This window comes from Dipodomys ordii, unplaced genomic scaffold, assembly GCF_000151885.1.
Source record: "Dipodomys ordii isolate 6190 unplaced genomic scaffold, Dord_2.0 Scaffold202, whole genome shotgun sequence".
Taxonomy (NCBI): Eukaryota; Metazoa; Chordata; class Mammalia; order Rodentia; family Heteromyidae; genus Dipodomys; species Dipodomys ordii.
Window position 1 is genome coordinate 1,106,780 of NW_012267418.1, and position 9,650 is coordinate 1,116,429.

Genomic DNA, 9,650 nt, shown 5'->3' on the forward strand with positions numbered 1-9,650 from the left:
GGTCCGGTCGTGGGGCCTGAACTCTGGGCCTGGGCGCTGTCCCTCAGTTCTTCAGCTCAAGGCTAGCGCTCTACCACCTGAGCCACAGCGCCACTTCCGGCTTCTTTCTTTTTTGCTTATGTGGTGCTGAGGAATCGAACCCAGGGCCTGAGGCATGCAAGGCAAGTGCTCTACCACTGAGCCACCTTCCCAGCCCAAGTGCTAAGATTTCTTGATTCTTCTTCTCCTTCTCCTTCTTTGTGCTGGTACTGAGATTTGAACTCCATGCCTTGCACTTTTGCTTGGCTTTTTTCCTTAAGGCTGATGCTTCCTGGTTCTACCTCTTAATCTTTCCTACTCACTTTTTCATCCTCAGGATTCTGTCTGTCTGTCTGTCTCTCTCTCTCTCTCTCTCTCTCGCTCTCCCTCAGCACCCCCAAGCATACTCCCAGGACCCTTTTGACCCTCACCACCAGTCTCTTGGGCCATGGCCATGAGGTTGTTATGGGCAACATCCCGCAGGTTCTGGGAGGCTGAGGTCAGTGTCAGGGCATAGGCCGTGATGGCGGCTGCATGGGCACCCAGGAGCCCCGCACTTGCCTTTTCCCCTAAGAATGAGTTTGCCTTTGAAATGGAGGCTTCCTAGAGGGAGGACAAAAACAGGGAAGAGGGTATTCATTGGATATCCAGATTCTTAGGAGAAAGAGGGACAGCTAGGAACCAGGGAAGGGCAGATACTCGAGCATTCGTACCACTCTCTGCTTCAACTGCTTTGCATTCTCATCTTGGAAGACAGCCAGGCCATGATGAAGGGCAATGACCACAAAGGCAGTGAGTGCCACGGTCTCGTCATTTCCTACCAAGCCCCCCTAAGTGAGAGGACAAGGAGATGTCGGTCAGGAGGGGAAGGGGAAGACACAGTCTTGCCACTGGCTCTTTGCCTGGCCTTCAGTATTCCCATACCTGCATGCCCCTGTGGATAACTGGACACGGGTCATGGAAGGAGCCATCTTCCTGCTGCTGAGACAGCAGCCACTGAGCTGTCTCCTGAAGCTTCTCAAGTGAGCCACCTACTTGTTCCTGGGCCAAGCTCAGAACCTTCAGCACAAAGGCTGTAAGCCTAGAGGAAAGAAAGGAATGGATGGTTAGAGTTGGGCAGTGGGGGACTCAGCCTCACCCTTCAGACTCCTTGCTGTTCACCCTCCCACTGCCCTGGCCCTCTGAGACCTGGAGACACACACACACACACACACACACACACACACACACACACCGCCTCACCAGGTGCTGCTGTCCCGGTGCTGGAGACACACACACACACACACACACACACACACACACACCGCCTCACCAGGTGCTGCTGTCCCGGTGCTGGAGACACACACACACACACACACACACACACCGCCTCACCAGGTGCTGCTGTCCCGGTGCTGGAGACACACACACACACACACACACACACACACACACACACCGCCTCACCAGGTGCTGCTGTCCCGGTGCAACCAGGCCCCATAGGAACCATCTTTCTTCCGAAACTGCTGGATCCGCATGTAGCCTTGAAGAAGAAAAGTAGTTCCTCAGCTCAAACTCACTCTTCCGCAGTCTGTGCACAGGGCCATGGCTCTCCATTCCCCTGCTTCTTTTCTCTAGCCTCCAGAGCTGCCCTCTTTCATGAACCGTCCTCTCCAGCCCCCACTCCTGCCTGCCCCTGTACTCAGAACCTTTCTGGATAAGATCCACAGCGTGATCCTTGGTCTCAGGTTTCAGTTTGCTCCATTGTTCTGTCTTGTCCAGGTAATGGGAAGCAGCCAAAGTTGGGGCCAATAAGGTCATGGTTTGTTCTGCACAGCCCTGAGGAAGCCTCAGGAGGGAGGTCAGGCCTCCTGGGGACAAGGCCCCCTCAGAGCCCAAAGTCTCCAATGGATCTGAGGCTATGGAAGAAAGAAAAAGAAATACAAGACTGGATCTGAGCTCTTAAAGCCAGAGGGTTAAAAAAAAAGGGGGGGGGGGTCCTCAGGCTTCCTGTAGGCCAAAGGTGCCCACTGGAAAAGGGCTGGGTGACAGTCTCACCTGTAACCCTGACAAAGCTGCTAAAATCTCCATCAGGGACAACATTGGGATCAGAGCTTCCAGGAATTTCCAAGCTTCGGCCTCGGTAGTCTGGGGAAAGGGGAAAGGGAGGCAGTGTGTCGCCATCCAATTCTCTGCACCCTATAACCCCAATTCAGGAGGAAGCTGACAGGTGGGAGAGAAGGGTCACTCACCCAGGGGATTGAGTTCATAGGTGATCTCCTCTAAGTATTTAGCCCCTTCCTTCTGTCTCAGGAAAAACATAGCTGTGAGGACTCAGACCCTGTCCTGACAGGGTCAAGGACCCTGAGACAGAGTTGGGGCATAATTGTAGATGATGTGAAGTGATCAAAGTGTTGGGTTTGGGTACTGGAATCCTGGCTTGGCCAACAGAGTGCTGAGGACAGGGGGACCTGAATCTGGGATCGTCCACTCACCTCAATCTTCAGAACCTTGGACACTGCGTCCCCTGTAGGGAATTCAAGGGACCCTCGAGCTACCACCTTCAGGGATATATCAGCAGCTGCCGTGGGCACCACAGAGAAAGCAACAGGCCGGGCCGAACCCGCAGGCACAAGTACTTGCTGGGCCAACCCTCCGCCCCCAGCCAGGCACAGCCCCTCCACTGGGGAGACTTGGACGCTCACCTGAGAACAAGGAAACAGATTCGCAGAGCTCCAGCTCAATCAGGCTTCCCATTCTACCTGTCCCTCACTCTCCACCCTCATGTGGGAGACTTCCCATGGGGCCTCACGGTCAGGTTTTTATTCAGGTAGTTGTAGAGGACGGGTCGAAGCTCCAGCTGCTCAAAGCGGCGCACAGAGACTGGCAAGCGGAGGTGCAGATGGAACTCCCGGAACACCCGGAGCTGGGCTGGCTTGGCCACACACAGGCCTGATTGGTGGAGGACATGGGAGAGCAGAGGTCAGAGGTGGGAAGTATCAAGACTTCAGGGCTATAGGAGGTGGACAGGGAGTGACCTGTTCTCTGGCCCAGGCTAGATGTATGCTAGTACAGAGAGCTGGATCCCTAGACCCATGCTAATAACAAAGGGCTTGGCAGGTTAGGGCGATGTAAGATGGGTGGCCTGAGGCCTAGGCAGGTCAACTTCACCTTTGCTCTTGGATAGGCTCACACCATGGATCTCCCATGTGGTCAGAGAGTCAGGGAGCCATAGTGTCAATCTGTGGTGAAAAGGTAGAAAACTTCCATTATCCCAACTAGCTCCAGACACAGCCCAAAGACAAGGCCAGCATCTTCCCTCCGGCCCCCATCACACCCTTCCCCCAGGTCCTCACGTTTGGGACTGGTCCACTGCCTCCACTCTCCAGAGCCAGTTCTCTGGAAAGAAGCTGCGCACCAGAATGTCATCTTCATCCATCAGTTCCTCCTCTTCCAGGACCTCCAGGACTAGGGACAGTTGGAGGACAGGTTTGTAGCGGGACCATGTGAGCCTTTTAGGTACGGCTTCCTGTTCCTCCAGCCCTACCGGGCTCCTCCTTACCTCGAGCCAGGCTCGCTTTGCCCCTGTTCCGCATTGTCTTTCTCAGGCTCTCAGCAAACTGGCAACAGGACAGGAAGGGCTCTCGACAGTCTGGCTGTCGCACTCGAGCTGCCCGCTGCTCACAGGTGCGTGTCATGGGCAGTCGTGTCAGTCCATCGTGGCAGCAGCGCTTAGCAACTGGGGAAGCATACTGGCCCACTGCAGGGCATGGGAGTGGGGAGCGAGTATGAGCAAACAAAGCCTCAGCCCCACCATAACCCCGAGATCCACTAGGACTTGTCTCAAGATCATGAGAGGTCCATGAGAGAGGCACTGGCTCATCCACTTTCAACCCCAAAACTTAGCTCCCTAACTCTGAACATTTTCTGTTAACTTGCTGAGGAACAGAAGAGAGAGAGATCCCCATCCTGACTCCCAGACACTCGGCCAACTGAAGTAGCTACTTGGGCATCCATAACTCACACTTCTCACTAATTGCTTTTTGGAAGTTCACATTTCTCTTTTGCCGGGTTTTCTTCTCCTTGGGACAGCTCAGACCTGGCAGAGAGCAAAACAATCAGCTGAGCGATAGAGGACCTCCTAACTTGCCTCCCTTTCCTCCGCTTGGCCTTCCCACCCCTCTAGTCTTTGCCCCCATAAGCCTTATCTCCCCCCGTCCACTCCTCCACTTCTTACTCTCTCTAATTGGGGTCAATTGGCTCCCATCAGAAAAGGCTAGCCCCACTGCCTGGAACACCTGAAGAGCATTGTCCCCGCCTCCGGGGCTGCACCCGAGGTTGTAGCTGTTCATGACTTCAAAGACCTGATAAGAAAAGGCCGGGATGCTTGGGCACAAAAGTGGCTCAGAGGCAGGACCACCCATTCAGCTATGGAAGAGAGGGCAGAGCACAAACAAAGAATGAGGAATTAGAGTAGGAAAATCGAGGTCCAAGGCTGAGAGGATGAGGACAGATAAGGAAGGGCCCAAGTGAGATCTAAGAATTGAGCTCACAGCTTAAGCTCAAGGAAGGAAGCAGAGAGGCAGGAAGATAGGGGAGAAGGCTTGACAAACCTTGCCCATGTCAAGGGGTTTATGGGACCTGCCACCCACAGCATACAAAGCCGTATCCACGGCTCCCAGCGCCACCAGTGCCAAGGAATCTGTCTGTATGTGGAGCTTGGCATTGTCCCCATTGCGATACTCCTTAGAACCATCCAGGTTAAGCTCCAGCTGGTGCAAACGAAAGGTAGGGTCAGTGGGAGTGGGGTCAATCAGCTTCTTTCAGCCCTGTGCATCTTCAAGTGTATCCCCATGGTCTGTGGGCAATTGCTCGGCTCCCCTATATTAGCACAAACACATCCCAACACTCTTCTCTTCCAACCTGTTACCTTGCCCTCACAGGCCCCGGCCTGTACATCCACTCGTAGAGAGTTGGCCACTGGGTGTCCTCTATGATAGTAGAAGGCCACAAAGTAGAAGGAAGGTGCCAGGTGATGGTCCACAAAGATGGAGACTGAGGTCAGGGTCCTCCTGGGCTCTCGACTGATAAACACAATCTCACCCCGGGAGAGGATCTGGACCAAGAAGAGGAGAAGCAAGAGTGGCTTCTTTTTCATTATATATCTTTTTTTTTTTGGGGGGGGGTCCGGTTGTGGGGCCTGAACTCTGGGCCTGGGCGCTGTCCCTCAGCTCTTCAGCTCAAGGCTAGCGCTCTACCACTTGAGCCACAGCGCCACTTCCAGCTTTTTTCTTATGTGGTGCTGAGGAATCGAACCCAGGGCCTCATGCATTGCAAGGCAAGCGCTCTACCACTGAGCCACCTTCCCAGCCCCTCATTATATATCTCTAGCCCTGAAACGATGCCCAGATGGTCCAAAGGGCTTTACTGCACCCTGGAATGGCTCTACTCCCCAACTATGCGTACCATGTAGTAGTAGTGAGAGAAGGTAGCACCACTGATGCCCACAGTTTGCAAGTTCAGGATGAAAGTATCTCCAACACGAGGGGGGTGAAGATCCAACCGCTGAATAGACAGAAAGCCAGGCCCTCCTGGGGGTGGGGCTTGTACCATGAGCTTGGCTATGGCTGGATAGAGGGAGCCTGCAGACACCTGGAGACACAGGAGGGTTGGGGTAGGGACAATGGCAAGGGACAAAATACCTGATCCCTGCTCCCGAGCTGAGCTATGGCCCCTCAGGAACTAGCTCACCCTCCTTCCCTTCCCACCCACCACCCTCATAGGTAAGAGGAACTCTACCAAGAGCTGCAGATCTGTGGTGGCGTGGGGGATCGTGATGGGAATGCTGATTTGGCCAGTCCCATCTGTGTTCTGCTGAAAGTCTTTGAGTGTAGAAACAGATCCAGAAGACAGTGTGGCAGAAACTTTGACAGGAATGTCAGAGGCTGGGGAACCTGACACTTCTCGGACCATGGCCTATATGGATGGGAGAAGGACCAGTAAAAGAAAGTGGTCAGCAAGATGGTGGACCCTTCTGACCCACACACACTCCCCTCCCATCCTTCCCTTCCAAGAGAAACCTGCAGCAGGAAGGGGGCCCCAGGCACGAGATGTCGCTTGGTGTTGCTAAGATCCAAGGAGAAGGGAGATGACACAAAACGCCAGGAAGTGAGTTCTGCTTCTTCCATCTCCCCCCCTGCAAAACAAAGGGCAGAGAGCTCCTAGGAGGAAAGGAACAGAGCATGGCAGGCAGTGGGGGGTGGGGGAGCGTGGAGGGAACCCAATCATTTCCCTTAATAGTGAGTTCCTCAGAGTATGGGAACCTATTCATCTCCACATTGGTTGAAATCCGACACAGGCTCCAGATGTGTGTAACATGTAATTACTGGATAAGTGAGTGGATGAATGACTGAATGAACAAAAATAAATAAACTGAGATGGGCAAAGAAGTAAAAAATCATGCAGCGTTTAAGAGAAATGATTTCTTGGGTTTTCCTAATTTGGGCCCGAGGAAAGCTGACACAAGTTAGGGATAATGCTGATGGTGAAGAATAGGGCCAGCATTATAATGTGGATCTTAAAAGTCCCCGCCAAAGGTCAGGCTTAGGTCCCAGCACAGCACTATTAGGAGGTGATAAACCTTTCAAAGACAGGGTTGGGGGGAAAGTCTTTAAGTCATTGGGGGGTGCCCTCCAAGGGGACAATGAGACTCCAGATCCTCCTTGTTCCATCTCCTGGCATGGAGTGAGCATTTTGGTTCTGTCACACACTCCCTGCCACAATGAGCTACCTCATCACAGAGCCGACAGATCACACACTAGAACCTCCAAATTCCTAAGTTGAAATAAACCTTTTCTTCTTTATAAGCTGATTTTCTCACGTATTTGTTACAGGAATGGAAAGCTGACTAATACAGTCAGCTCAGAGGGAACACAGGTAAGGGGCTGGAGTTATAATAAAAGAAAGTCACCCACCTGGAGACTCAATGATGGCTGCTGCAACATAGAGGCGCAGTCCAAGAAGGTCAGCGATACTAATGCCAAGCTTCTGCAGAGCACCCTGGACCTCAGCCTTTGAGAGGGAGATGTGGTTCTGGCCATCCACCAACTGAGACACAGGAGAAAACAGAAAGTAGGGTGAGACTGAAGGTCCCCATTTCTCCTCTCCAGTACCAAACCCCTATCTCCATCCTACCTTGTTTTGGGTCTCCAGTCCCCGCAGGAAAGACTTTTGGCCATCTTCATCCAGGAGCGCAAAGCGCACATATGCCACCCCCTGCACAGGCTTCCCATACATGTACCTGTTGCCATAAGGAGAAGGTGGACCAAAGGATGGGGGAGATAATGATCCAGAAGAGAGGGAAACTGGGAGCCTGTTCACTTGTAAGGGGGGCCCAGGAGCAGAACCTATTTGGGGAGTGGGTGTTACCTGGCCTGGATGTCTAACTGGATTTCCCCAAGGTTGTCAGGAGTAGTCAGGATATAGGGCTTCTCAGGAATGATCTTCACTTCAAAGTTGGGAAGAACTGGCCCAGGGTAAAGAGGCAAGTAGGTCAGACCCTAGTGAAAGGACCAGTGGCCCCATATCTATACTCCTAGCTACTCAGGAGGCTGAGATCTGAGGATTGCAGTTCAAAGCCAGCCCAGGCAGAAATGTCTGTGAGACATTTTTTTTTTGGTGGGGGGAGGAGGGATGAGGGAAGAGGAGGACCCGGTCGTGGGGCCTGAACTCTAGGCCTGGGCACTGTCCCTCAGTTCTTCACCTCTAGGCTAGTGCTCTACCACTTGAGCCACAGCGCCATTTCTGGCTTTTTTTCCTGTTTATGTGGTGCTGAGGACTCGAACCCAGGGCCTCATGCATGCAAGGCAAGCGCTCTACCACTGACTGAGCCACCTTGCCAGCCCGTCTGTGAGACTCTTATCTCCAATTAACCACTCCAAAGCCAGAAGTGGAGCTGTGGGCCCAAGTGGTTGAGCACTAGCCTGGAGCAAAAATAGCTCAGGGATAGTGCCCAGGCCCTGAGTTCAAGCCCCACAACTAACAAAAAAACAACCACACACAAAAAAACTCCCTTTCCATCGGGGCTTCCCTGCCCCTTCTACCCTCTCACCTCTCATTTCCTTCACCAAAAGAGCAGGGCTCACCATATTTTTTCACCTCAAACTGGGTGCTGCTGTTGGATTCCATGCTATCTGAGAATCGGGCTGAGATTTTCCAAGTCCCTGGTCTAAAAACAGACAAAGAAGGGATTCAGCCTACCTGAGCAGGTGGGTCATAAACATCCAGGACCCTGAAGCCCTAGGAAAGAAGCTGGGAAGGCAAACCAAATGTCGAGGAGGGCCATGCTCAGGGCATCTGAAAGGTAACTGTGTGTTGGAGATAGAGAGCCCCTGGGCAAAGGAGAATTGGAGTGTCTAGATCAGGGAGGGGACGGAACACCCTCAGTTCAGGGAAGCTCACTCTGAGATGTCTGGAATCACAAAGTCATCCTGCAAGATGGACGTGGGAACATAAACCTCCTTCTTCCGTACAAGGAGGCCATGAGAGTTCTGCAAGAGCAGCAGAAATGGTCTCAAGTGGGAGATCACATACAAGAAGTACGGTCAAGAAGGCCAGAGGTCAGGGACTCACCTCCACCATAACTGTGAGAGTGTCAGTGGCTGGGCGCATCTTTTGATCGAGTGCAAAGACCCGGTACCTAACTGGAAGTGGAAATGAGAGAGGGCTGAGCAGGAATCTATATGTTACAAAGGGAGGGTGAGCTTAATTCCAAGGTGTAAAGCTTGCTAACAAGTCCTAAGTGGGCAGGGAGGGAGGTAAAGAAGAGGCCTGAAGACTGAGGCTCACCCCGCTGGCCAGGGTTATAAATGGGCTGGTCAGTCTGCAGAAAGAGGTGCCCCCGGCGAGAAGAGAAGAGCAAGTTGACACCCTGAACATCTGTCTTCCTGGAGAGAGAGTTCTTCAGCCATGGAGTCTGGGCCACCAGCTGGACTTCAGGGTTTCTGTGCAGTTGGGAGAGTTTACAGTTCATTACATCCCTGATGGAGACCTGTCAAGAAAAGGAGAGAAGGTCAGACAGCAGAAGGAAACAAAGACCAAGATAGAAACACCGAAGAGTCTATGGGAATGGAAAAAGAGGAAGGAGGCCAGTGAGGAAGACAAAGTCATTTAGAGGGTATGAGAGCATTACCGGAAGGCTGAGGAGTACCAAGTCTTTTTCTGAACTGAGGGTGAAGTCCTTCTTCGGGGAGCAAGGAACATTATTGTTACTTGGGTTTCTCAGGAAGACATGTCCTTTTACTACTTGTCCCGGGGGTGCGTCAAGGAGCTGTATTCCCACCGACAGGGGAGTTCTTAGCTTTGCCACAGAAGGAGAGAACAGGAGCAACCTAGAGAGAGTGGTGAAGGATAGCAGTTAGACTACCAGACACATGCACCCTGGCATCCCCTCACTTTTGAATCAAACCCCATCTCCAGTTCTGCCCCCCCCCCATCCAAGCATTCAATATCTTGAGTATCTTGCCCCAGGACCTGGGCTCCTGAAGAGACAAAACAAAAAAACTGGATGCCCAGATCAGTCCCCAGAGGAGCCTCATGACTGGAGGCTCCAAGAGGGATCTGGTTTGTCTGTCTGCTCCCCTCTGGTCAACCTA

At 52.7% G+C, this 9,650-nt stretch overlaps 1 protein-coding gene across 1 annotated transcript in view; it reads right to left on the reverse strand.

Moving 5' to 3' along the window:
- Nucleotides 1-9,643, reverse strand: part of C4a (complement component 4A (Rodgers blood group)) — a 14,733-nt gene extending 5,090 nt beyond the window's left edge. Inside the window, exons 1-28 of the mRNA XM_013034946.1 lie at nt 9,529-9,643; nt 9,188-9,386; nt 8,845-9,046; nt 8,629-8,699; nt 8,458-8,546; nt 8,142-8,224; nt 7,426-7,522; nt 7,192-7,297; nt 6,972-7,104; nt 6,078-6,193; nt 5,797-5,973; nt 5,464-5,649; nt 4,928-5,113; nt 4,611-4,769; nt 4,235-4,361; nt 4,022-4,096; nt 3,560-3,757; nt 3,354-3,465; nt 3,169-3,239; nt 2,810-2,949; nt 2,493-2,702; nt 2,250-2,301; nt 2,056-2,145; nt 1,707-1,916; nt 1,465-1,540; nt 943-1,099; nt 732-848; nt 366-621 (exon numbers count right to left, since the gene is read on the reverse strand). Coding sequence (XP_012890400.1) covers nt 366-621; nt 732-848; nt 943-1,099; nt 1,465-1,540; nt 1,707-1,916; nt 2,056-2,145; nt 2,250-2,301; nt 2,493-2,702; nt 2,810-2,949; nt 3,169-3,239; nt 3,354-3,465; nt 3,560-3,757; nt 4,022-4,096; nt 4,235-4,361; nt 4,611-4,769; nt 4,928-5,113; nt 5,464-5,649; nt 5,797-5,973; nt 6,078-6,193; nt 6,972-7,104; nt 7,192-7,297; nt 7,426-7,522; nt 8,142-8,224; nt 8,458-8,546; nt 8,629-8,699; nt 8,845-9,046; nt 9,188-9,386; nt 9,529-9,593 — 3,760 coding nt within the window. The 5' untranslated portion in view covers nt 9,594-9,643. The remainder of the gene's footprint in view (nt 1-365; nt 622-731; nt 849-942; nt 1,100-1,464; nt 1,541-1,706; nt 1,917-2,055; nt 2,146-2,249; nt 2,302-2,492; nt 2,703-2,809; nt 2,950-3,168; nt 3,240-3,353; nt 3,466-3,559; nt 3,758-4,021; nt 4,097-4,234; nt 4,362-4,610; nt 4,770-4,927; nt 5,114-5,463; nt 5,650-5,796; nt 5,974-6,077; nt 6,194-6,971; nt 7,105-7,191; nt 7,298-7,425; nt 7,523-8,141; nt 8,225-8,457; nt 8,547-8,628; nt 8,700-8,844; nt 9,047-9,187; nt 9,387-9,528) is intronic.
- Nucleotides 9,644-9,650: the final 7 nt, after the last annotated feature.